Source organism: Microcebus murinus, chromosome 2, assembly GCF_040939455.1.
Source record: "Microcebus murinus isolate Inina chromosome 2, M.murinus_Inina_mat1.0, whole genome shotgun sequence".
Lineage (NCBI taxonomy): Eukaryota > Metazoa > Chordata > Mammalia > Primates > Cheirogaleidae > Microcebus > Microcebus murinus.
In genome coordinates, this window is record NC_134105.1 from 95039402 (window position 1) to 95067004 (window position 27603).

A 27603-nucleotide genomic window follows, 5' to 3' on the forward strand; every position below is an offset into this window, starting at 1 on the left:
ATTCTCTAACAAGCAAGAGGGCATGCTGTAAGAGTCAGTTTCCAATTAAGTTTCTAGCTATGTAGACAAAAGTGAAGACTACTCTCTAGAAAACAAAGAGGTATGAGGAAGGTGATGGTATCTAGAGTGTCTGGCATGAGTAGAAATGGAAAAATGTATGAGGTTCTATTTCACCACCACCCCCTTTATTAACTTTCTATGTGTATGCCCTTGACCAAAGAGTAATCTTCCAGGTTTGGGGTGGAGGATGAGCCTTGGCATAGAGAGGGAAGAGGGGGATGCCCACGGAAACAGCAAGATCACATTTAAAGGGTCACAAACATGTGCCAGTAAAACAACCAAAAGTGTGCTAACAAAAAGTGGATAGGATCAAAGAAGGTTTTTATTCTTTGAAGGAAATATCTAAATAATATGCAGCTCAGGAAAAAATAAAAATGGTCACAAGGAGCTCCTATGGTATAGAAAGAATGTTGCCAACCTACCTTTAAGAGAAATGTAGTGTGGTGGTCTATTGGGCTCAATCATCCACAAGGACAGTAAGTGAGAAACTCACAAAAAAGCACTTGAACTCTAATGTAAGATAAGGCACTTTGTTTTTAATTTTATCAGTTTCTTCAGAATTAATCAAGGTCTGGGGTCCTCTGGTTATCTGAAGCGGTGCTGGCTACAGCTTTAACAGGCTGAGCATGTCCCCAGGAAACCCTCAGAGTGCCACAGTCCTAAGTAGACTCCTTGGTGTGCTCTGCCCACCTACCCATGTGCATTCAGACTTCTCGTTAAACTTCCCACAGCATGACCAGTGGGGGCGACCTGGGTGGCCTTTGTGTCCATGGCCACAGCCTAGGTACCCACCTGCATGGTACAAAGAAGAGAGGGAGAAATAACTATTAGAGTGGAGTCCAGCAGTTACCATGGAAATTAAACCTCCTGGCAACATTCGAACTCATGGGAGTGAAAATATCTAAGAAGAACCTGGCAAGAGGAACAAGCTATCTTGTTTCCTCTATAATCAGGAGGACTCTCAAGACTGATTACAGAAAATCAATTCATGTTAGCCAAAGCTCCAAGAATACTGCAGTGTTAAAATTGCCTACCTGAAGGAGAACTAGTTTGGACTTTAACTGTAAAATGATTGAAATAAAATAGAAGAGTGGATTGGTGATCATTAAAAATAAAAAGGTACATCCTGAAGTGTTTATACAGAAGGGTACAATAGCCTATTTTATGGCCCACCAGTAAAGCAAGGATATAATGGAATAATTTTTAAAAAATAATTAGATCCTTTGCCTGAGCTGACCCTCCTCTCTCCTCCACAAAATAATTGGTTTAATCATCCATTCCCCCAGCCATGCCTCATTTGGAATTTATTTAAAATTTTAAAAGGAATAAGGTGGGTCTACAGTTTTCACACCGTTCAGGGTTCTGGAAAGGGTACAGAGTGAAATTAAGAATCCCACAGAGACACACAGGGCTCATGGGATTGACGAAGTCTTATCAAAACTAAAAGCGCTTGGAATTTTCACAGCTTTAAGTGAAACTTCTAGAACAGTGGTATCTCTATACACAGACTGTACTTCCCAGGAACAGAGCCTGAGTCCATATATCTAGTGTCTGTGTGGCAGTGGAGGGGCCAGATTTGATCTCCACTGCTGGCAGACAGGCCCTGAGGGTACTGATCTTGCTCCTTACCTGGCATAGTGCCTCCACAGGCACAGCGAGCAGTTTTCTGGCCTCCACTGGAGCAGAAGGTGCAGCAGTGAAAGACGCCTGCGTGTGGGCGGTGCTTTCTCCTGACGGTCATGGTGAATGGAGAGCCCTTCAGGGTTCAGACCAAGAGCAAAGAACAGCACTTTGTGAGTCAACGGGATGCGCTGAGCATCCCTAAGTGCTACAAGAGTCTAAGGTGCAGGGCTCAAGGACAAGGACAGCAGGAGAGAAACAGAGATTAGAGGACAAGAACCCTGCTCAGCTGGGTGGGAGCAGATACAAATGCAGTGAAAGAATCCAGGAGTCTGTACAGCCCTTCACCATGCTTCTCACCACAGATGCTAATGGTTCAATACAGGCACTGATCTTTCCCATGTGGCTGAACTCTCTGGACACTGACTAGGGTCATACAGAGTTGGCTCCATTTTCAGTGACATCTTTATTAGCTGGGGCGTGTTCTGGCAGGGCGGTAGAAAAAGCAGAAGCCCATGCCACAATACATATAAGCTTTTCTTAATGGATTTGCCTTAACTCTAGCTTTGGGTGAAGTGAAAGCTCGTATATCATTTGACATAGTAATCTCAACTTTTGCTTTCATGTGACTGACTTTGGTCCCTAGGACTCTCAATCTCGATTCTTAAGGCATCTCTGGGCCCAGTGATAGAAGAAGTAAGGAAAGGCAAATAGCTAATAATTTGAGAGGGTGACTAGGGCAGCGGTTTCTTCTGGGAAGAGCATATCTGGGTTAGAGAAAGAAGCTGAAGGGGATATTTCCAGGAAAGGTGACAATATGGGTCAGATCAAATTAATAGAATGTTGTGAACTCAAGGCTAGGACATCCTGTGGGCATCTCTCTAATTTCTCAGCCACGTGCCTCTTCCCCTCGCATACCAAGCTATCCTTTTTCCTTCCATTCCTCTATCCTGGACACAGCATATGTATTTACCCTGCCACTTATTCTGAGACTGAAGATATATGGAAGGGAGAAAGGTTAAGTGTGTGTGGCTAATAATTCTCAAATCAGTAACTCCCGTTTGCCCCCTTTCCTTCAAGGGTAACTTCCATTTTCTAATTTCTACCCTATGTTAAACAAAAAGTATTTAATGTGCCTATCTCTATGCGAGACCCATATCGTTTGAGAAAGCACAAAGTAGTGAGTCTGGCTCCTTAGAAGCCTTTCAGATGTTAAATTTCCTCTCCTTTTAGTTTACAGTCTGTTTTAAAAAAAAATCTGGAGTTCAAAGAAATGGGTTCAAATTCCAATTTTGCTACAGAGTTACTGTGTATTGTGGCAAGTTTGGTCTCAGTCTCATTGGACAATGATCCCTATGCTTCAGTGGTTTTGAAGAAAATTGAAATAATGTATGCAAAAATACTTCACCTGTTCTTGACATACTATATTTAGGTTAGCAACAAGTGGCTATTGAATATGAGTTTCCTGGTGCGTAGACCACAAACCTAACATATCATCATCCTGTATAGTATTTTATTATCCCATCAGTGTTGATTCCTGACTACTCCAATGTCAGCAGAGAGATTCTGTTGGACATGTATAACCCAATTTTTCAAAATTCCTAATCTCTAACCAGAAAGTGCTATACTTGTTTGTGAAGAAAAGTGTTATGCTTATTTGTGTTACATTTGCTTATTTGTTATACTTGTTTATAGTAACTGTGTAACATGGTAACAATTTAACAAGGTAACATGTCATAACCATGGTAACATGGTAACTAGTTTGTGTTATACTTGTTTATTGTAACCATGTCCAAGATCGAGGAACCAACAAAAACAAACAAACAAAAAAATAAATAAATAAAAATAATATAGTAACCATGGTAACAAATAAGCATATATGAAAATAGAGAATTACATGGGCGATGGTTAGGCAGATAGATGACTGGTCAGTTAAGAGGAAGGGGCATAACCTTCCCAGTTGTGTTCTAGTAAGTCCATGTCTGGTTACACTCTGGACAAAGCTGGAAAATCCTGAGCTAGACTGTATTTCTTGAACGTGTGTGCTTATTTGCTTGTGGACTGCCCTCTTGATCAAGGCATCTTCCCCAAATTAAGAATTCTAACAAACCAACTAGGAGAATGATAAAATAAAAGCATAACTGCCAGAAGGTGAACGAGGGACAGAGAGTTCGTATGGTCACCAATATCCTCTAGTAAGCATAAGAGCAGCAAACTCTGGGCAGCTTCTAAAGTGAAGAGAAGAAAGAAAAGAGAATCCCAATCTCTCTATACAGCTGATCCTATGAGAAATGTCTCCAGATCCTAAAATGACAGCACCCCAAGGATGCAGGGAGAAAGGAGCTCAGGGAAGCACACACATAGGTCTTACTCACCTGCACGTGCTGCTCTTTGATGCAGACCCACACCGTGTAGACCCCAGGTTCCTTGGGGGTAAAGGAAACAGAGTACGTTCCATCCTTGTTATCCTGGACCATCGTTCTGATCGGACTGAATGGAGATAAGAGTTCATAAAACCACTCACTCCCACAAACCTGGTTCAGTTGCTACTACTTTAGAATATAGTAAACTCTAAACCATTCCATTCAATATTAATTTTAAGTGTCCCCAAACAGAATGCTTCTTCCATTTGCCTCACAAGTTAATTTTACAACAGAAGGTGAGCAGCATAAATTCTAATGTAGTCTGACATTCAGAAAAATTTCCTTATTGTATTCTTTTCAGCGGGCTTTGGTTGAACCTTCTTGCTCTTTGTTGTCCCTCCATACTCCAATTCCAGAGAAATATAAATATGCCCCTGGCACAATTTAGTAGCAAAGGGGGACTGAATTTTGAGAAGGGCGCTGTTCGATCTTACACAGAAGACTTTTTGGTTCACTCCAAAGCTTGGGATGATGACAATCTGAGGGGCAGACCATACCTTTGAGAGAAATGAATGTAGGCATAAAGCTCACACAAGAAAACACATTTGGTCCAACTGGTTGTATCACATTTTTTCATAGCATCACAGAGAGGCAAGATGAAACACCGCATGCAGTTATATCTCAAAGGACTTAACGTTTCCAGTTTTCTGTTACCCATAACACCTAATTGTGCCATACAAACCTGTCTTTCTTATCTTTAGGGACAACAGCAACTTGAACGTTGTCTCCTCCCCTGCCCATGCTCTCTCCCATGGCATCCTTACAAAGCAGGGTGAAAGAGGCAGTCTGTTTCTCCCGGGCTTTGTGGAGATCTGCAAAAGATAAATGCACAATCCTCACCTCAAAGGCAAACTGCATGTCTACGGCCCCAGATCAGACACCAGCTTGCTTCTTCTCTTCAGAACAAAAGGTTGTGCTTCCTGTTTATTGTAACAAGCCTGCTCCCTTTCTTTTCTCTTCCCCTGCCTCCTAGAGTATACCTCTTGGGAGTCCCTCCTGGTGAACCTGGTTCTCTCTCAGCCAGCAGCTGCTCTTGAGTCACACAGGATCCTGGACCCAAACTTCAGCCCTAAGGAAGTTTTGAAAATACTCATGATTGACCTAGGTCAGGCATCCTCAAACTGTGACCCTCGGGCCACATGCGGCCCGCGAAGGACATTTATCCAGCCCGCCAGGTGTTTTTGCCTCTGCTGCCTGTCCTGCTTAGCAGCCGACTTGTCCTGGTCACACAGTGCGCATGTGTGGAACGTGAGCCACACTCTCCAACGGTCTGAGGGACAGTGAACTGGCCCCCTGTTTAAAAAGTTTGAGGACCCCTGACCTAGGTATTCAGAGAAGAAAATCCCTAGATCCTGTGAGAGAGGCTAGTCACCCCAAAACTACCCTCTTGAAGCTCTAGATCCTGCTGGAATAGGCAGGGGGTATAGCTGACCAGCTCAGACTCTCTGTGTTGTGAGATCCTCTGTAACTCAGTGGCTCATGCCAGGGTGTTGGGGGGAATATCTAGTAGCTACCCAGCCCCTCGTCCAACATTCAGGCGAAATAGGGTTTCTTCACCTGGGGTTCATGTACTTTTATGAGGTCTATGGAAGGGCTTATGAAGGGTCTAAGAATCTCTTGAAATTGTATGATCAGGTTAGTGGGTGTTTCTGGGGGAGAGAACATTCTTAAGGGGATCTATGACTTCCAAACAGTTAAGAATTCTTGTGCCAGAGTCAGGATGGTTCTAGGATACAGTCTTCCTGTCAGGATTGATCTATGAGATATGTTTGAATAACATGCTTCCTTTAGAAATTGAACACTGGTCAAAAGAAACCATTTTTTCCCCTTACTGACTGAAACACTTACCATATCCTTTTAAATGCTAATTACAGTTTGAGCCAAAAAGAACACGAGAAGAGAGAAGAAAGGAAACCGTAATCTTGTCTTGCTCATTCCTCTGAAACCCCCTTCACCACTTGATCCAAGCAATCTGAGCTCTGCCATGCTCCTCTGGGCAGGCAGGATTTTGCCCTGCCCTAGTCATTGCTAATCTCCTATAGGCACTGTCTCTGTTCTGTCATCTGATAGCAACAAAGCATGATCCTTGAGTATGTCAGTAGTTGCCACTTTTCTGAACTGGAAAAGGGTCAAGCCTCACCCTTGAATTGAATATTAAGTGTACCCTGACTAGAACAAATCAGAAAGGAAAAGATCACTGCTTTTTAGATTAGTATGTCTCCCCCACCCTGCCCCAGGTAAACTGGTCAATAGGGGAGTGCTTCCTAGCTGAACAAGCCACAAAACTTTAAATACTATGTCCCTATCCACTGCCCTCTCAAGGCCAATGGCAAATGTCTTCCTACCTTCTCCTTGAAGGACACATTTGGCTGGATCAACTTCTTTGGTATTAATAGTCCCATAAACTTCATAGCCATGGCACAGGCCTGCTTTCTCCTGGGGAGAGAAGCATATCTTATCGTTTACTCCGGGACGGGCACTATATTCAACTTTGTTCAGCTTCCTGAGCCGTTCTACTACCACCCCCTTGGTGATGAGGATCTCCAAGTCTGAGCCGCTGGTCAGCAAGTGCTCAGTGAACTCCACTCCAGTACGCATGTCTGCCAGCAGCTGTTCCAGTTGTGCCTTCTGCAGCTGCAGGGAGTTCTCCTTATGGGCCCGGATGTCTTCCAGCTGCTTCAGCAGCTTGTCCCGATGCTCCTCAATAGCTTTGATGTAGCCCTCTGAGAATGTTCGGACATTGGCTGCCACTGCCTCTACTCGCTGCTGGAGGGCACCGTTCATCCTTTTGATCTGATCCAGAGCTTCTTCCAGGGCCTCCACATGGGGCTGTGTGCCTTTGAGGAGCTCTCGCACAGAGTCCCCATGCTTATGGATGACATTGCTGGTGAAGTCGCAGGGGTGCTCCCGATGTTCCCCCACCACACAGTCCCGGCACACAGGCCGGTCACAGAGCTCACAGAACAGCCTCAGCTCCTCGGCAGGGTGAGCAGAACACAGGATGGGCTTCCCAATCCGGCTGTAGCCTTTCAAGTCTTTTAGGTCCACCATTGTATGGTAAGTTGTTTTCCTCTGCCGTCTAGGGGCAAACAGTCAGGAACAGGAAATAAGGGAATAATTCTGGTTGGGAAACAGTTTAGGAGCAGAGGCTCTGAAGTTAAACAAATTTGAGTTCAATTCATTGCTCTAACCTCTAATTGCATAATCCTCTCTGATTCCAGTTCCTTGTCTGTACAGTGGGGAGAATACTTACCTGAAAGGGGTGTTGTATAGAACAGAATTAGAATAGACTAGGGCTCTGGCCTGGCACATGCCTTTGTGCAAAAGGTTGCAACACTAAGACTACATGCTAGAACTTTCCCCAAAAAGTTAATTTGGCAAATTTATACAAGAGCCACTGCCTGCTTCCTAAGGCAAGATAGAGGTGACAGCACCATGAAAAATCAGCACCAAGAGACAGAAACTGGGCCAGATGGCATAGCAATAAACTCTAAGCGATTAAAGAGCAGCTAGCTGGCACTGACAAAGTTTCATCCAGCTTGCATATAAGAATTTGGTAAAGCATTTCCGTTGACCAGTATCTACATCACCTAAGGTCAGCAGGCTAGAATTTCCCTCCAGAGTCATCAACATTATTAGAAAGAGTGAAATCAGTAGTCCGTAGAATCAAAGCGCTCTTTTTTAATTCCCCTTTTCTGTAGTGCTCTAGAGATTCAGGGATATACCTAGGAAACAATGATGACTGTTCAGAGTTCCTGCATTAGCATTATATCAACTTGAAGCTTATATGTCTATTCTGGCATCAGAACAGCGGCTGCAGAGAAAATAGGGTCAGCTGTTTAGCTGGCAGCAAGACAGTCATAGGGTCTATCACATAATATGAGTTAAAAATAGACTGTAGACTACTAACTTGTTATGTTGGTGAGGCCATAAAACAAATGGAAGTCAGAACCTAAAAACTATTTTAGGCTAATGCTAAAACCATGGTCATTTACTATTCTGATGTCCTGAAATGGTATGAGGGAGAATAAGAAGGGACAAAGAGTGATCCATCTGACAAACTACTCACCAAATGCCATAAAAGACATAATCTCCACCCCAGTTAACTCCTACCAGCTGACCTCACCAAGAGTCAGACTAATTCTACGGTGCAAGGGAAAGACTAAGGTGAGGTCCAGTCAGTACTTGTACTAGGAAGGCAGCATGGGTTAGTAGAAGGAGCACAGAATATAGTCACATGATCTGAATTTAATACTCTGTTAACACACGTACCAATTGTGGGACTTGGTAAATTATTGCTGAGCTCCAGATTCCTCAATTAATAAACAGGAGTGAAAACAGTGCTTGCTTTTCTAAAAGTTGCAATGACCAAATGAGATCAAGAACAGGATCAATGCTATTATAGTCATACTCGTCTGTTTCTCCAGCAGCAAGTAAAATTATTCACTACACAATGATTGATGATTAAAGCAAACTGTCAATGTACTTCATAATCTGAAAAGGACTATGCAAATATTTATTGCTGCTATTACTACAGGTATCAGGCTGACCAGGTTAACTATTATTCTAGAGTATTTGCAATTGCATCATATATTGCTCTTTGACCTTTGATGGTATTTGAAAAGGCTTTCCTTTCCATCTGCTCAACAAGGGATTTCTGTTTTGACACCTCTTTGTTCTCTGCTCTTAAACCACACCAGGTGGGGTATCCCATCTTTACCTATGAGCCTGGCAGCAGAAGTGGCAGAGATTGGCTTTGCAGGTCTGACACCTCTTCTCTACTTCCCTGTCGCTGCACAGGTCACACACCAGGCCCTGGCCTTCCCCACGCAGACTCTCCAGCATCACATCATTCATCGCCAGGTGGTCTATGGTTAAAGCCTTCACTCCACCCATAGGCAGGTCCACCTGAGCATCACATACCGGGCAGAGGATGCCGATCTGTGGCTGCAGACTGGGTGGCTTGAGTTCACTGGGTGGCTTGAGTTCCTGGAATATTGACCCCTCAGAGCTTGTGTCAGAGTCTCCCCCTCGGAGATCTACTACTGAGAAGGGTTCCAGCTGCTCCAGACAAGTGGTGCAAACCGTGTGCAAACAAGGCAAGAGCCTGGGGGCTTTGAAAAGTCCCATGCATAAAGGGCAGTGAGTCTTGCCTGAGTTCCCAAGTGCAGTCCCACTGGGGACTTTGCTCACGAAGCCCAGCAGCGGCTTTCTGTTTTCTGACATATTCCCCACGTTTGTGCCCAGGATCAGAAAAGGTCCCGGGCAGTTCTATAATGAAGTAGCAGGTGGTTAAGCCCACCCAAAGAGAAAGTTTCCAGAATTGAACAAAGACCATGAGGACTCTTTTGTTGACAAATTAAAGGGCAACCGGGCAGAAGAGGATTCCTCAAAGGAACCACCTCGGGATTTACTCAGAAGGGCCCCCTCCTTTCCACTGCATCCCATACCAGACACGCCACGCCCTCCTCTGCCCCCCAAGGGCTAGTCCTGCCACCGACTCCACCACCCCTGCACCTCCCACGCCCTGCACTACCACCCCCCGCCCGCCTCCCGCCCCACTCTCCCGCGCCCGACACGCGACAAGCGCCACCCCGGGCCCGGGGCGATGAGGTAGGGAGCCCTCCCGCTCCTTCCTTCCGCGGAGGGCGCGCGCTGGGCAGGGGAGTTGCGAGGCCCGGCCGGGTTTGCGGCGGCCACCGCCTCCCGGCGCTCGGCCCAGGATGCCAGAAGGACCGCGCCTCTCCTCGCACCAATCCCAGCTCGGGTCTACTTCGGCGAGTCCAATCACTGTCCGAGAGGGGCGGCCCTTGCCGCTCCAGGCCCCGCCGCCCTCTAGATTGACAACATCAACATCTAATAAGCTTTGGGAATTCCACATCCTCTCCAGTCCACTCACGCGGGGCGGGACCAAATTAGGACGGAGGCGGGGCCGCCGGAGGGCTCGGAGCACTGCGAGAGGAAAAGAGCAAGGCTGGAAGTGGGCGGCATAGTGTAGCCAGCGTCACCATTTTACGGGTACGGTCTCTGTCTTTATCTTTGTGGCGACCAGAGAGGGATCAGTTAAAGCCGCACTAATATGCCACAGGGACGGCCCACTTTCCGCCCTCGGATTGGTCGCACGAACGTAGACTGAGCTCCCTCATTGGTGGGTGCGGCCGTCGGCTGACCCGGCGCCCTCTGCCCGGAGCTTGCTGGGAGTTGTAGGCGGCATTTTCCTGGTCCGGGCGGTCTCTGGCGCTCCCGGGCGGTAGACGTTTCTCTTCAACGCCGGTGTGTGTCTGCGAGTTTCCCTCCTTGGCCTCCGGAGCTTATTTTAGTTCCCCAAATCCCTCAGGCCTAACGTGCCGGTTGCGAGAACTACTGCGGCTCGCTATCTCCTGATACTTTCCGGGGTAAGGGCACCTCAGGCTCCGGTTCTGAGGACCGGTTAGGGAGACCCCTGAACCGAGGTCTAGAATCGAGGGCTTCAAGCGGCCACCCCCGGGGAGCTCGACCCTCAATTCCGGGGGCTCGAGAAGCCCTTGTTTCAGTCTTTCGGGACAGTGCGGATGTCTTAAGGATTATTAAATAGGTGTCACCCAGAATTCTACAGTTATGTGTAACAAACGAGCAGAGCATGTTTGGCCCTCTGTATCAGTAAAGGAGGGCTCCTGACTGGTCACAATGGGACAGTAGAGGATGTCAGTGAGGGACAAGCCCTTTGTGGGATCACAAGCGGATTAGGAAGGTGAACACATCTGGCACCCTTAACTTTATAATTTCCTTGTCGCCTCCTTTAAGTGTCCTCACCACCGGGAGTCTCCTGATTCGGCCATATGGTGGCTTGTTACACCTGAGATCTGGGACCTAGATCTCCAAAATTCCAAAAATGGTAACACGCTGGTTCCTTACCCTCCACCTGTTCTCATTGCCTCCAGTCGCTCAAGCCTGTCTAGTTTGCCAGACTGGCTCACTGCTTTCTTTGTTCATGACCTTCCCTACTTGATTTGGACCCCGTGGGCAGCCGTTTCATTGATGCCTTCATTATCCATTTCGCGGTCCTGGTATAGTGCCTGGAGCCTAAGCTTTTAAAAAATATCTGGAAGAAAAAAGATGACTCCAAAATTTGAAAAGGAAACTAAAATATAAAAATTGAAATGTTTGGCCATTTCTAAAATATATCATGTCAATGAGTCAAATGCCACTTTTATATAAAAATTACACATGCAGTTTCCAAATGAAAGCATGACTACAAAGGTCTTAAAATAGTCCTTACCTAGATTTTTTTCAGCCTCTTGTTCTTCTGGCATCTACCCTCATTCAGAATGTGCATTCTCTGCTACTGGAGTTAGTCACAAGAACCATGTGGACTTGGGTTTGCTATATATTCTTACTTTGAACTTTGTCTTTACCCTCCCTGATGCTTGGCTATGCTTTACTTCATCCCTTATTCATGATGTATCATATTTCCTGTGGTAGGTGTTCCATCTTGTTTAAGATGTGCTTTATAATTTACATGTGCATTATCTCATTTAATCTTCTATCAATTTTGTGAAGAGACAGCCTCAGAGGGGTGGCCAGCTCAAGTTAACATATCTGGATCTTGAACACTGTCTTACGATGCCATGTCTAAGATTTCTACTGCAGCCACCTCTACCCTTTCCTTTCTCAGCTTGCTTTCTCTTCTCCTCTCCCTCTCCCTCTCCTCCTCTCTTCTCTTCTTTTCTCTCTCTCTTTCTTTCTTTCTTTTTTTTTTTTTGACAGAGTCTTATTCTGTTGCCCAGGCTAGAGTGAGTGCCATGGTGTCAGCCTAGCTCACAGCAACCTCAAACTCCTGGGCTCAAGCAATCCTTCTGCCTCAGCCTCCTGAGTAGCTAGGACTACAGGCATGTGCCACCATGCCCAGCTAATTTTTTCTATATATTTTCAGTTGGCCAATTAATTTGTTTCTGTTTGTAGTAGAGATGGGGGTCTCACTTTTGCTCAAGTTGGTTTCGAACTCCTGACCTTGAGCAATCCTCCTGCCTCGGCCTCCCAGAGTGCTAGGATTATAGGCGTGAGCCACCATGCCTGGCCTCTCAGCTTTCTTAAACATCAAATCCCTGACACACTCAGCAGCTAACTGCCTTCCATTAAGTGAGAAAAACAAGGCTATATCAAGAACTCTGTCACCTTTCTACTTAAAAATCTGTGATTCTTCAGACCTCTTCTTATTGCCTTTCCTAATTGCTTTTCTTCAATTCCAAGGTTAAGTCCCTCAAGACCGTTGTTCTTTATTTCAACCTCTCCTGCCTCCTCAAAACCTTGCTTCTCCAGTGTTTTCAGTCAGTCCTTTAATAACATGTTCTTTCTGCTAAGAATTATGATCAAGTCCTGAAAGGAGAAACAAATCCTCCCTTGACCCAGCTCCTTTTCAACTTACTAACTTTGGTGGCTTTTATCACTACATTTCTTCTTTTTTTTTCTTTTTTTAAGCAGATGGGGTCTTGCTCTGCTGCCCAGGATGGAGTGCAGTGGCACAATCATAGCTCACTGTAACCTTGAACTCTTGTTTTTTATTTGTATTTTTTATACAGAGAGAGTCCCACTATGTTGCCCAGGCTGGTCTCAAACTCCTGGGCTCAAGCTGTCCTCCCTCATTGGCCTCCCTAAGTGCTGGGATTACAGGCATAAGCCACTGCACCCAGCCTACCACTACATTTTTAAAAAGAGTACTCTCACTCTCTGCTTTCATCACCATCTTATTATCACTATAACACAATTATTCTTCCCTTCTTTCCTACTGACTTTCTTGTAGATCTTGAGTGACCAGATTGCTGGTCTTTTTTCAATACATAATCTCTTTAGTGTTCACCATTGTTTTATAATTCTTGATCCTTAAAACTTGCTTCCTCCTTGACTTGTGAAATCCTCTGCAAGTCAAGCATTCTAATCTCTTGGGCTGCTTCTTACACATCCTTCCTCACCAGCTCTGCTTCCTCCATCTTATTCCTTACCTTTTCCCGCTATGGGGAAAAGGTAAGAAAGGTAAGAAAGGTAATTATCTGCCCTCTTGGGCAGATAATTTCTAGACCCACACTTCCAGTACTGTCCTCTCCCCTGAATTTTGTCACTATTTATTATAAATCTGCACCCAAATGTGTTTCCCTCACCTTAAGCCCCACATATCTTAAACTTCATTAAACTTCGTTGCTCACTAAACTGTGCTATCTGATTTTTCCTATTTTATTTTCTCCAGAGTATCATCATTCCCCTTCTCTCCAGCTTGAAACCTTATAGTACTCTTGGCCTCCATTCTCTTTTTCCATATCTAGGCAGGCACCAATTTCTTTCCATCCAGACTGCCAACACCTTACTGCATAGAATTTTTATGGTATTAATAGTATAGGACTTTATTACTCTCAAGTATCACAATAGTCTTTAATTTTTTTCTCCCTTTTTTTTCAATTGGTCTACATAGTTCTTCCAAATGAATTGTAAAAACATGGTATAAGTCAGTCTTCATTCTAAAACCTTCAGTACCTCCCCAGCTCTGTAGGATAATGTCTGGATTCCTTAGGGGATTCTAAAAACCAGCCTTTTAGTTGTTCCCTAAACACTACCAAGCACATTTCTTGGTCTTTGCCAATTTCTCTGCAACATTCCCCTACCTTTGTTATTTAAACCTACGCTTTCATGTTAGGCCTGCTTCACAGTGCCTCCTTGAAACTTTCCCTGTTATTCCAAGGCTCCAGATTTGAGCCTAATAGTTCTTTTGCGTATATTGTCCACCTTGCAGTTTGTGCTACCTTGTAGTACTGTTCCAATTTATTACGTATGTCTATGTGTATATATGCATATATATTTACATATATAACATGTATATATACATACTGACTCTCTATATAAAATGCATATATATTCTCTCTCTTTTAAGGTGAGAAAGCCTTGGTAACCAACTTAGTGCCTAGGTGTTTAATGAAGACCTATTTTTTTTGTTTGTTTTTTGTTTTTTTTGAGACAGAGTCTCGCTTTGTTGTCCAGGCTAGAGTGAGTGCCGTGGCATCAGCCTAGCTCACAGCAACCTCAAACTCCTGGGCTCAAGCCATCCTTCTGCCTCAGCCTCCCGAGTAGCTGGGACTACAGGCATGCGCCACCATGCCTGGCTAATTTTTTTTATATATATATATCAGTTGGCCAATTAATTTCTTTCTATTTATAGTAGAGACGGGGTCTCGCTCTTGCTCAGGCTGGTTTTGAACTCCTGACCTTGAGCAATCCGCCCACCTCGGCCTCCCAGAGAGCTAGGATTACAGGTGTGAGCCACCGCGCCCGGCCGAAGACCTATTATTGATGAGACAGAGAATAGTGATCTTAAATAATGGGAGAACAAGCAGGGTCACATTCAGACAAGAATTTTATGGATAGTGCAGACCACTATCCATAGTAGTATGGGATGAGAGGGTATTTGTTAAGAATGCTCCTTTCTCAGAATTAGTGCAGTATCTTTCATCTTTTCGCACACTGATTCATCTGTCTGGGGACCCTAGGCAGCAAATAGTTACAAGGAAGTGCAAAAGTCAGGGGATCAGAGGAACAGGACTGATGAAAGTAACCAGGGCCCATCAATGTGTCTAAAGAGTTTCAACCCACCACAGTTGCCCAGGACAGTGGAAGGTACTGAAAGCAAGAAAGCCAGTAAGAGAATGACCTATCAAGAAATCAGGGAGGTCTGGATTGGAAAGTTTGCTTGATCAGTACCACAAGACATTGAGTGAATATATGGAAGAGAACCAGAGATCTCTGTCAGACTTACCTTTCACCACTACATCTGTCTCTATTGGGCACCATCCTTCCCCCTCCTTTGCTTCAAAGGAAAGAATCCTTTTTCTGGAAACCTGTGCTCTGAAGTCCAGCCCTACCTGCCTCTTCTCTCTCTTCTGTCTTTATTCTCTCTTGTCTAGTGGATCTTTCTTTTAACTCATACCTGTGCTTCATTCTCTCCTTCTACCCTATGTCCCTCTCTCATTCCCAATTTCTCTTTTTATAGCCAAACCTCTTTAAAAATAGTTTGCATTTGCTTCCTTAATTCTTCTCCTTGCATTTTACTCCTGAATACAGTATAATCTGGCATTCACTCTCACCAATAACTTCTATTTGTGAAATCCAGTGGATATGTTTCAGTTCTTATCTAACTGAATTCACTGAGCTTTGTTTTTCTATTTTATTATTTCAATGGATTTAGGGGTACAAGTGGTTTTTGGATGAGACATGGATGAAACTATAGCTTTTGACACTGACAACTTTCTTCTCCTTGAAACTTTCTTCTCCCTTGGTTTCCATACACTATTTCTGATTTTTCTTTTACCTCCTGCCATTTCGAACACTGCTCTTTTTCCCTGCTGGGAAAAGTAATGCTAGGCACTACTTTTTCCACTTTTATCTTAAATGTTGCTACTTCCCAGGGTCCTTAGTGTGCTCTCCCTCCCTCCCTCTCTCTCTCTCTGTCATTTAAACTCTTTATTCTCTCTTGATTGATGCAGGATTTGGAGGTAATTTGTAAAGTATCAGCCCACTTATTACAGGGGGCTCTTTTTACTGTTGTTATTATTGCCTCCATCATAGCTCTGAATTCACTTTCCCCTTTCCCTCCCGGTTCTTTGCTTTAGTTTAAGTTCTTGTCATACTTTGTCTGGATTACTATTTGGTGTCCCTATTTGCAGTCCATTTTTAACAACCCTGTTAGTGATCTTTCTGAAATTCCACTTCGATTGTACTCTTCGGTAGCTCTTCAGTACCTTTGTTTATTCATCAGATATCCTGTGAGCACCTAAAATATGTTTTCCCCAAATGTGTTTATGGCTTATTCCCCACTAAAACAGTAAGTTCCATAAGGTTGATGTGCCAGGCACCAGAGATACATTGTTAGAACAAGCAGAAAAAATCCCTACTCTCGTGGAACTTACCTTTTAGTAGAAGAAAGTAGCCAATAAACAATAAACAAACATAGTAAACTATATAGTGTGTTAGAAGGTGAGAGTGCCATGGAGAAAAATTAAGCAGAGTGAGGAGTATCCATAGTGCAGGGTAAGGGTGTTGCAATTTAAATGGAGTGGTCAGGATAAGTATCATTGAGAAGGTGATATCTGAGCAATGGCTTGAAGGTAAAGGAGTGACCCAGGCAGATGATTGGGGAAAAGGTAGTTCCGATAAAGGAAGAGTCAGTGCTTGCTGAGAGAGGAACATGCCTAGCTCTATCTGGGCAACAGTGAGGAGGCAGTCTAAGAATGAGCTAGGGGGAAAAGAGTAGGAGGTACCTATAGGATAAAATTCCACGTGTCTTAGCTTCCCATGACCCTACCTCTGCCAGCCTAGTCTATCTCATTTCTTGTACTTCCCCCATCTCAACCCCAGCATGCACACTGAGCTTTAGCCTTCTTTTATGATTGTACATGCTGCTAGCTCTGTTAGGACACCCTTCCCACTCTTCTTTCCCTGGTTAATTCCTACCTATTCTTCAAAGCTCACTTCAGACATCAACTTTAGGAATCCTCCATTCACCAAGTTTTCATTAGGTGCCCCTGTATGTGGCACCCATGGTACTCTGTGATGAGCTCTGTCAAGTCTTTAACATTCTGCATTTCAATTTTCTTTTCTTTTCTTTTCTTTTTTTTTTTCATTTTACTTTTTTACTTGCTCTACCGTCACTATATCCCTCCCCTCTTACACTGGAAACTCTTAAGTACAAGGGACCATGTCTTGTTTCTGTATTCCCTAATACTGGGACAGTATCTGAAACATAATATGGTTTAATACATATTAAATTAATAAATGGTCCAGATTCATATTTCATTTCTAAGAAATTGATCATTATAACTGGACAATTTACCGGAGAAATTTATTGTTGATTTCAGAGAGATCATTTTTGCCTTCTGATTTTCTTTTTTAAAGGGTCCTGATTCCTAAAACAGAGTATCTTTAGTGCCATCTGGTGGAAGTAGCTGCCATAAAAAAGCTATACTACTATTAATAATAAAGGTTGCACAGTGTTCCCTTCTATTCTATTTTATTAATTTGAACTGAGACAGAGAAGGCAGGACTTGGTTGCATAGACTCCAGTGCACACTGCATTATGGGTGTTTTGATCTTTTTATCTAGACATTCACTGTACTCTGAGATGATTCTAGTTGTGAAATCTAACAAGTATAAATAGTTCCTATATTATAATTGATATTTTGTGAAAATGGGCAACTCTTCAACTTTGAGAAGGTGAGGATGAAATGGCTAGAACAATATGAGCTTTGGAGCTCTCCTTGTATAACTGCTTTTAGGTCAGACTAGAAGTACAGAAGACATCAGTTGCATTAACTACCTACCCTTTTAGAAATAATTCTTCACTGTTTTATCCAAGATATTTTAGCTCTTCTCACTTGACTCCTAGTTGTCTGACAGATTGTCTGCCATGACTCCAAACATTCCATAGTTGATGTAGTCAGGATGCTGTACCCATTCATAGTTGGTTTAGTATAAATATAAGTGTCTCTTAGACTATTTACACTTCATTGCACACTTTATTCACCTCTTTCTGTGAACACCCTTCTTAATTACATAATAGAGCTATTAACCTTTCTGAAACGTTTAAAAAAGTACCTGCTACATTATCTTGATGTATTTTATTTTAAAATGTGAATAAATGCTTTGTGATTATATTATTTTTACATAAATGTATCTTCTGTGTAAAATATATGTAATTAAATAAAATAAGTAATTAGATAAAGAAAATGGCACATTTAGAGATTGGGTTTCATGCTGCATATGGCGATAATGTTCATGATTAAAATTAGAACAGCAGTTGTGGAGTGCTCCTACTGTTATGTTAGAGAATCAATCATAAAAGACATGTTTTGTGATCTTGATAATATTGCATTATAGTTTAACATACATTTTTTTTTTCCTTTTAGGAGTCTTTCAATACTTGCATCTAATAAACATGTCAACTTTGAAGATTAATCATGAAAATTTTGGTTTAGAAGGGGCCCTTTGGAATACATTTGCCCCAGATATCTTCATGGCTTGCTCCCTGTCAGAATGGTAAGTCAGTGAGGGCAAGGACAATTGTCTTTTGAGTTCTCTGTGTCTTCCCAGTATCTAGATGCATGTCTGGTTCATAATTGGAGCTCCATAAATATTTATTAAATGAATGTATGAGAAAACTGAGGCACGATGAGGTAGCCATTGGCTTAAGTTCACATGAAGTGAACTTAATTGGGGCCAAAATTGGGGCAAGAATTCATGTCTTCTGACTCCTACTCTTTTGAGTGGTTTAATGTAACACCTTGTCTCAAATCAGTATTGTTTTTAGATCCAGACACCTGTGGCCATGCCCTGGGCCCTTTGCTTTGAAAGAACCCACTTGGTCCTTCTTTAGCCACATCTCTTCATGTGGGCCAAGGAATTCCAAGAGTACATCTCTCCCTACACTATGTTACCCCTACACACTTCAGACTAGGTTCTTGTTACCTACAACCCCAAAATTCTCTGACAACTAACCAGAAGCCCACTTCCAGAGCCTGTGCAGTTGTAGAATAAAGGATAAGTATGCACACACCTAGGCTTCACAAGTGGTCAAAGGGCAGCTGTTGGTAGTGGTGGAATTTGATCATGCCTGTTAAAATATCCACACACATGTGTATAAGGCCCTCTGGTAGAGTGCAGAAAGTTGAGAACAAGCCATGGGTTGGGTGCCTCTGTTTGTCCTCTTGCTCACAGCCCCTCAAATGTTAGGGGCAGGACTACTTCCTATAATAAATCTAGTTTCACATATATATATTGGACAGTCTTGCTCTGTTGCCTGGGATAGAGTGCAGTGGCATCATGCAACCTCAAACTCCTGGGCTCAAGCAATCCTCCTCCTTTAGCCTCTCAAGCAGCTGGGACTATAGGCATGTACCACCACGCTTATCTAATTTTTCTATTTTTTGTAAAGATAGGGTCTTGCTCTTGCTCAGGCAGGTCTCAAACTCCTGGCCTTAGGCAATCCTCCCCTCTCCCAGAGTGCTAGGATTACAGATGTGAGCCACCACGTCTGTCCCCCCCACATATTTAATGTAATTTACATCAATACTAAGTGAATACCTATATTGTGCCATACACTGTGCTGGATATTTTCAAATGCATTATGTCATTTAAACGTTATTTTTACATAAGAAGGCTTGGTAGTAACTTACCCAAGGGCACACAACTGGTGAGCTAAATGCATAACCAGTCCTTAGGAAGTAAGTGCTCTGCATGTATGTATGTATGTGTATGTGTATATGTATATATGTGTCTGTGGTATATGTGTGTATACATACATACATGTACCTTTTTTGAGAAAGTAATGTGTTTGATAAAAATGTTCAAGCAATTTAAAAAAACTATAAGTAAATAGTAAATCTCCTAAGCCAGCCCCAAGGCAGAGTCAACAATTTCTTTTTAATTAAAAATACCCATGTTTTAAAACTTATTATCAATAATTTCTAAACTTTTTTATTTGGGAAACTTTACATATATGATATATACAATTATAGGGAAAAATATGATTAACCCCTAACTACCTATCACTCAGCTTCACCAATTTACAGTGTTCTCTCATTCTTGTTTAATATACTTTCCCAACTTTTAATTATATTTTTCTTTGCTGCAGTATTTTAAAACAGATCCAAGATATAATGTCATATTATTAAATTACATTAAGATTATGTTAAGATACTTATTTGTAAAGATTTAGATGTAAAGATGGAAAATATTTTGGATATTTAGTGAAGACCTCTTAATTTAAAATATGCCATGTATAGTTAAATACAAACTTTATTTAATTTTTAAAATTTTCTCCTTCATTTCAAAGAGGTCTCAGGTGAGAGTGAGACATTTAATCATGATTTTTGTGACTACAAGTAAAACTCATATGTGTGTATTTCACTTCATGTCATGCAGTTTTCTTTGCAGGTAAGTCAATGAGGGCAAGGACTTTGCAGGATTCTGTGAGTCAGTGTCTCTTTTTATTTTACAGTCAGTTCACTTTCTATTTTTTTCCTTTCCCTTCTTTTGGAAGAACTATTGAAAATGGTGTCCTTTTTCCCCTACCTCTATGAGTAATAAAACCTGAAAATGATAAATATATAAGGGTAGACTATGATTTAATATGGTACCTTTTCTAATTCAAGTGACAGCTAACTTTTCTGAGCTAAAATGCACCCACGTCTTGCTAATAGCATTTAGAGCATGAGTAGATTATAATATATCATGGCATATAGAGAAGTCTATACATTAGTTCCAGGAATGTTGCCTGGGAAATATAAATAATGTTCCTAGTTGTAGGGAAATATAAATAATCTCCACCAACTAAGGCAAAGCCTAGTTATTTATTTCTATAGTGACAGCAACTATTTTTTTCTTAAATACCTATTTTCTAGGTAGCGTTTAAATCTGCACTGCATTTTAATAAATTTTTCTTTTACTGCACAGTGTTTAGGACCTGAAAGATTTCTCCTATTATTGGTGAGGGGTACGTGGGGTTTTTAGGAAATTCTGGTGTGATAAAGTCCTTTCATTTTTCAGTGTTCCATGCCCTTCTTTTAGATAGAGTCACACCAAGAAGATCTTTGGAATGGTACTGTCTGGAGCACTGGACTGGGCAGGGTGTGGTGCAGGGGCAATGCCCCTGAATATCCAAGGAGCCAAGAGGAAACAATCTGGACAGAAAGAAAGTTCAGAGACTTGTTTGGAAGCTCCTTTTGCAGAGCAAAAGCACTTTTTCCTTAAATATGTATCCAGTGTGGCTTGGAGCAATGCAGATAGAAATTAGGAGGTAAGAAGAATACAGGGCGGGTGAAATTCCTCCCAAGCCACCTTTGGCACTGCCACTCCTCTAGACCTATGTTGTCCAATATGGGAGCCATTAGCCATGTGTGGTTTTTGAACACTTGAAATGTGGTTAGTCCAAATTAAGGTAATGCTGTAAGTGGAAAATATACAGTGGTTTTTGAAGATTTATCATGGAGAAAAAGAATGTAAAATAGCTCAATAATGTTTTATATTAATTGCATGTTGAAGTGATAGCATGTTATATATTTTTATTTTTACAGTATTTATACACTTTATTTTTTAGAGCAGTTTTAGGTTCACAGCAAAATTGAGCAGAAAGTGCAGAGCTCTCATATATCTGTTCTCCCCACACAGGTACAGCCTCTCCTACCATCAGCATCCTGCACCAGGGTGGTACCTTTGTTACAATCAGTCAACCAAAATTGACATATCATTATCACCCCAAGTTTATAGTTTGCATTAGGGTTCACTCTTGGTGTTCTACATCCTATGGGTTTTGACAAATATATGGCATATATCAACTATTTGAGTATTACACAAAATTGTTTTATTGCCCCCACAATCCCCTGTTTTCTGCCTATTCATTGCTGCCTTCCCCATAACCCTTGGCAACCACTGATCTTTTTACTGTTTCTATAGTTTTGCTTTTTACAGAATTTCATATAGTTGGAATTAAACAGTATGTAGCCTTTTCGGATTGCCTTCTTTCACTTAGCAACATACATTTTTCTCCATATCATTTTGTGGTTTGATAGCCTATTTCTTTTTAGCACTGAATATTTACGTAGCCGAAAGTGATAGTATTTTAATAAAAATATAAATAAAACCTATTATTAAATTTATGTCTACTTATTTCTTTCTACTTTTAAAATTTGGCTACTAGTGTTGTTACCGAAAACTCAGCACTTGTCCCTGAGGCTGCATCAGAAGAGCAAGGACAAGGTGGTTTGAGGAGAAGGAAAGAAAGATTTATTAATTTGCCAGCAAATGAGGAGGATGGAGACTCCTGCCTAAAATGCCATCCTACTCATCATAAGCAGAAATATAGAGGCTTTTAAAGAGAGGTTTTTAGCTTCAGGCAATTGCTGTTCTATCCCATGGCCAGGGAAGACAATCTTGTGACCTCCACCCAGACCTCTGCCCACCAGTACCCCAGCTGGGCAGTTCCACTGAGCCATCTCCCATAGCGCAAAGAACAAAGGACTCTCTACTGCTCCTCCTGACCACTGGGCTGGGGCAGGGATGCAGGTTTTCATTCTCCAAAAGGAGTGGGGAAAGTTTTAAAGAGACAGAAAACATTTTTGCCATTTTTTTCAGGCCATTCCCTCTGTTACATATTCCCTACTGTCAATTTTACCCTTCCATGTATATGGGAGGAGGGGCAATGTAGTCCTCAAGCTACATCCTGCTGAATTGGGGCAATGTTTTAGATGGAAGGCTTATACTTATGTATGCCATTACAAAGTTCTGGCAGTATATTTACAACAACAGATTGTCAGGCAAAAAAAGTCATAAGCAACAGTTACAATAGTGAGGATTGACAAGGTGAAATGGACTGTTGCCTTGTACACAATGTCTGATACGGGGCTAGGTTAGAAAGAAACGTGAGACCTTTGAGTACAGAACTATTGGTTGCACCCTAAGAGGTGATCTAAGAGATTGGCTTCTGCAAATTCAGAAATCGTATACAGAAATGTTTGCATTAAATGAAGTCTAGGATGACAAACCCAGCAGCAAGATGGATCAGCAGAAGAGGCAATAGCCCAGGGAAATCCTCACTAAGGAGTTGTCCCTCCATCCTGTAGACAAAATAAGTAACCAAAGAAAGATTAGTAAAAATATCAACATTTTCATTTTTCCCTTTTTTTTTAAACAGCTACTTTGGATCACCTAAAGGCCGGCCCCTCCACTGGGGGTTTGGGTCCTCTTCTTCCGTGGGATACCTCCTTACTCTGGTATGATGGACCCAGGGTTTCACTTCTGACAATTTCAATGAGGTGTGAGTTGTTAGAGTCACTTCATAGTGTCCCTTCCCTTTCTCTGCTTCCAACTGGTGCGGCGACCTGAAGAGGCAAACTCATGCATGATGGTTAGTACCTGATCTACTCATTTGACATATTGCTTTTTACTTACTCATAGTTATATTATAATACTCACCTTAGGGTGCTAGGAAGGGTCTGTCATAAACTATTTTTTTTTTTTTTTTGAGACAGAGTCTCGCTTTGTTGCCCAGGCTAGAGTGAGTGCCGTGGCGTCAGCCTAGCTCACAGCAACCTCAAACTCCTGGGCTCAAGGGATCCTCCTGTCTCAGCCTCCCAAGTAGCTGGGACTACAGGCATTCGCCACCATGCCCGGCTAATTTTTTGTATATATTAGTTGGCCAATTAATTTCTTTCTATTTATAGTAGAGACGGAGTCTCGCTCTTGCTCAGGCTGATTTCGAACTCCTGACCTCGAGCAATCCGCCCGCCTCGGCCTCCCAGAGAGCTAGGATTACAGGCATGAGCCACCGCGCCCGGCCTGTCATAAACTATTTTTAAGGGCTTAACTTAAGCGTGCTTCTGTGGACTACCCTTATCCAGATGAGGGCAAGCAGGAACACCCTGTCACACTTTAGATGGGTTTCCTGTATCAATTCCGAAATGCATGTAATTTTCATTTCAGGTGTAGGGCCTTACTTATTTTGTGGGTTATCTCCACTACAAAGGAGGCTCCATTATCACTCTTGCAAAATGGCTCTGTGGGTGCTCAGACGGACTTAGTGTGCTCCTGGGTCATGTTGACAATGGGGCCATAGGTCCAGAGACTGAGCCAACAGTTGGAAACCAGGGCAGCAACATGGAGTCTCAGGACACAGACAGCTTGACCTTCCCTGTCAGAGCCTTGTCTGCTTCCATCAGCTTCCAGGTCCCTTCTTGGCCTGAGATTTCTGCAGCCAGCATGCCATTGAGGAAGACCCCGGCTCCTCCAACAGCATGCCATTCTCCATCTGCTTGGCCTCTTTCCCTGGACTGCTGATGCCTGTCATCATGCTGTACTCCAAGGCCTGTTCCATGCTGGTGTATGTGCTCAGCAACTCAGTGATGGCCCTGTCCCAGGCCAGCAGCTCCTGGTAGGAGCCCATCTTGGAACGTCAGACACTCTCTCCATTTGGGTAGGACAAGCCTCTACTTCGCCTGAAAAGGTATCTACTAATACAAGGTTAGGCATCTGAGTGAAATCAATTTTTCTAATCATTGAAACCTCACATGTTTGGTTCCCTTTGCAGCAGGTTACTTTGTCTTTGGCTTGTTTCAAGCACACAGTCCGCTGAAAATGGGGTCCTCCCAAATCCATTAAGGTATCACACCCTTAGTGTGTGCATTCATGCAGTTGCCCCACAAGAGGCCAAAGCAAGGCCTTGGGTAGGAGAACAAATACTAAGGCTCCAAGGTTCATGCCTTATTTTTTGTGAATGTATCTGTACATCAGGCAACCCCAAAGCAGGGGCAGTCATCATAAGACTCTGCTTTAGTTTTTCAAAGGCATTTTGTCCTGCCCTTTTAAAGTCCCTAACACAGTCCAGCATCACTGCAAGGCCACCCCAATCCCAGAATCCTGCCACTCAAATGCAGCTGAGACAATATTATTAGTGGCACATTGGGCCTGCATGCATCTATACTCACTGGTCTGGGGAATTTAAGTTCTCTCTGTATGTCCCAGGGTCCCATCAGCCTATATGGTCTTACTCACTTTTGGTAGCTCTCTTCTTGTAAATGCTGTTAATGATAGGCCTGCTGAGGCCCAAACTTCAAAGCACAATGGCAGTCTCTTGTAATACTTTACCAGGCCCCATATTTATCCAGGAGGAGCTTGGAGGCCCCTCTGCCAAGTTCTGAAACAACTCCAAGCACTCCTGCTGCTCACCCACATCTGAATTCCTGGGTCTACTGAGAGGAGTTCCTCAGCCACTACCTGCCTACAGCTGCCTCACTAACACCTGGGCCCTCCCCTACCACCTCCTGTCAGCTCACAGAGCCAGCTAATGCCCAGGAATTTATGAGGAAGACCCCCAAAGCAATCACTGCAGCATCAAAAATAAACAAATGGGATCTGATCAAATTAAAAAGTTTCTGCACAGCCAAGGAAACATCAGTATAGCAAATAGACAACCCACAGAGTGGGAGAAAATATTTGCTTTCTACACCTCTGATAAAGGTCTAATAACAAGAATCTATCTAGAACTTAAAAGAATTAACAAGAAAAAAATCAAACAATCCCATCAAGAAATGGGCGACAGAAATGAAAAGAAACTTCTCCAAAGAAAACAGAATAAGGGCATGCAAACATATAAAAAAATGCTCAACTTCTCTAATTATTAGAGAAATGCAAATCAAAACCACAATGAGATACCACCTAACCCCAGTAAGAATGGCCTATATCAAGAAACCCCAAAACAACAAATGCTGGCGAGGATGCGGAGAGACAGAAACACTCCTACACTGTATGTGGGACTGCAAATTAGTGCAACCTTTGTGGAAAAGAATTTGGAGATACCTCAAACAGCTAGAAATAGAAATACCATTCGACCCTGCAATAGCATTGTTGGGCATCTACCCAAAAGAGCGTAAGACATTCTATTATAAAGACATCTGCACCCAAATGTTTATAGCAGCACAATTCACTATTGCAAGGTCATGGAAACAACCCAAGTGTCCGTCAATTCATGAGTGGATAATTAAAATGTGGTATATGCTCACAATGGAATATTACTCAATCCTAAGAAATGACTGTGAGCTAGCACTGTTTATGCTATCCTGGATTAAGCTTAAGCCCGTTATCCAAAGCAAGGTGACACAAGACATGGAAAATGGGCCCCACATCTACTCGCCATCAAATTGGTACTGACTGATTAAAACTATGGTTTTCAAATGGTGGCAATGCTCACCAGGGATTGGGGGGGAGGGGACCCAATCTTAGGGATGCGGTGAGCACTTTGGAGGGGAAGGGCATAGCTCTAACCCTTCTTAGGGAGAGCCAAAGATATACAATGTAACCAAAATGTCAAAAAACACAAACAAAAACAAAACCTTTTTATCAGGTGGTGGGCAGGCGGGAGGGGGGAGGAGGAAAGGGGTGTATGCTTTTGTAACGTGTGTGGTGCACACCACCGGGAGATTGGACACATCGGTGGGAGGGAGGGTGGGCAGGGGCACCACCTTTGTAACCCTAACAATATTTGTACCTCCATAATATGATGAAATAAAAGGAAAAAAAAGAAAAAGAAAAAGAAAAAGTGGTGGCTGGGTGAAGCCCCACTCCCACCCCCAGGCTACTTCTGTCCACACAGCTTGGAACCAATCAAATTCCCACTGTCAATTTTCCCCAGGGCTCCTGTGGGGAATATGTGGATTGGAGCTACTAGTGAGGCAGGGGGCATTTACCCACCACATTTGTCATCTGAGTCCTGGACTTAAAAATAAAAAATCTCTCCTGGGGGCTTTTTGCTATCAGATGTCTTTTGCAATTTTGGGCCATGTTCTTTCCAGTGTGCTTCCTTTATATATATATATATATATATATATATATATATATATATATATAGCACACAGATTGTACATAAATTGTCCTCCTCCAGGTATGGTTGCCCTCTGGCCAAATTGGGTTTGCTGCCAGGACAGACCATTCCAAGCCCCAAGTCATAACCTACTGAGCATGGGACTGAGGAATTATTTCTAGTCATGCCCTCTCCCGCCCCCTCATTGTGACAAGATGGCGATTGCCCCAGGTCAGGATCTGCAGGGGCAGGGGAACCAGCCTGCCTGTCTGGCAGGAGCCCCATTAGTGTGAGCTCAAGCGTGGCTGAGCTCACATCTTCCTGTGGATCACCCCAACTGCAGTGGGCACTGGCAGGGCCAGGTGGCACGCATGCCCAAGGGCAGAGGCAGTTGGGTGGCTGGCACTCCCTCCCTGCCCACGCTTCCCTCTCACTGTGGGGTGACAGCTGAGTTCACTGCCAGTCCCCCCCTCCAGCCAGGTGCACCTCTGGGGCTGCAGTGGTGCTGATCCAGAACTGGTGAGAACCGGGGAAAATGTCTGTTTAAAAACAAAGTATCTCGACTATCCCACCCACCATCAGTAGAGGTCTCTCTTGTGCCATTAACTTTATCCCAGGTTTTTAAGATTGTAATAGATCATTAAATATGGAATATATGACCTCGAATCAAACTTAAGGAAATTGGGCATTTCATACCCAATACATAGAGGATCTCGTCCCATTTACCTGACCCTTGACAAAATAATTCCAGTTATAAGAGAGTATAATAATGCAAGGTTTCATTCAACAGCCACTTCTCACACTCCACCATGTACACTGAATTACAATAACACTGTGCTCTTGTAGACATGGATTTATAGCTATAAGTTTGGCCATTCAGTGAAGATTTTCCCCAAGGGTATTTTAGATGGAGCTTCCTTATGTTGCAACAAAACTCACAAATAACAAACACAGACACCACAGGGGATTCCCAACACAAAATGCCAGGGCCCTATCAAATAAATGGGAATCCATAGGGTTCCCATGGCACCTCCAATGGTGCCTCACAAATGCCCTGCCACAGGGCTAGAAGGTTGAAAACCCTTCCCAAATTTTGGCCTAGTCCCCCTTCTTCCTCACATGGTGCCACCAACCAAA

At 43.0% G+C, this 27603-nt stretch overlaps 1 protein-coding gene and 1 long non-coding RNA gene across 2 annotated transcripts; one reads left to right on the forward strand and one right to left on the reverse strand.

The window, feature by feature from the left end:
• Nucleotides 1-230: 230 nt before the first annotated feature.
• TRIM45 (tripartite motif containing 45) lies at nucleotides 231-9950 on the reverse strand. Its single transcript, XM_012761830.2, has 6 exons — nucleotides 8824-9950; nucleotides 6449-7182; nucleotides 4786-4915; nucleotides 4056-4170; nucleotides 1690-1816; nucleotides 231-852 (listed from the first exon to the last, which is right to left on the reverse strand). The coding sequence occupies exons 1-6, from the start codon at nucleotides 9327-9329 to the stop codon at nucleotides 704-706; spliced, it is 1761 nt and encodes a 586-aa protein (XP_012617284.2). The 5' UTR covers nucleotides 9330-9950; the 3' UTR covers nucleotides 231-703.
• Nucleotides 9951-20106: 10156 nt separating this feature from the next.
• On the forward strand, nucleotides 20107-26007 carry LOC142869564 (uncharacterized). The gene is made up of 3 exons (XR_012918141.1): nucleotides 20107-20913; nucleotides 22807-23019; nucleotides 23831-26007. It is a non-coding gene; the product is annotated as an uncharacterized LOC142869564 (long non-coding RNA).
• Nucleotides 26008-27603: the final 1596 nt, after the last annotated feature.

Bases quoted from the DNA above. Each gene is read 5' to 3' on its own strand.
- TRIM45 (XM_012761830.2), bottom strand. From the start codon at position 9,329: ATGTCAGAAAACAGAAAGCCGCTGCTGGGCTTCGTGAGCAAAGTCCCC. The intron at 4,916-6,448 runs GTAGGAAGACAT...TATCTTTTGCAG, and splicing joins ATGTGTCCTTCAAGGAGAAG to ATCTCCACAAAGCCCGGGAG. The intron at 4,171-4,785 runs GTTTGTATGGCA...ATCTCCATTCAG, and splicing joins CCTAAAGATAAGAAAGACAG to TCCGATCAGAACGATGGTCC.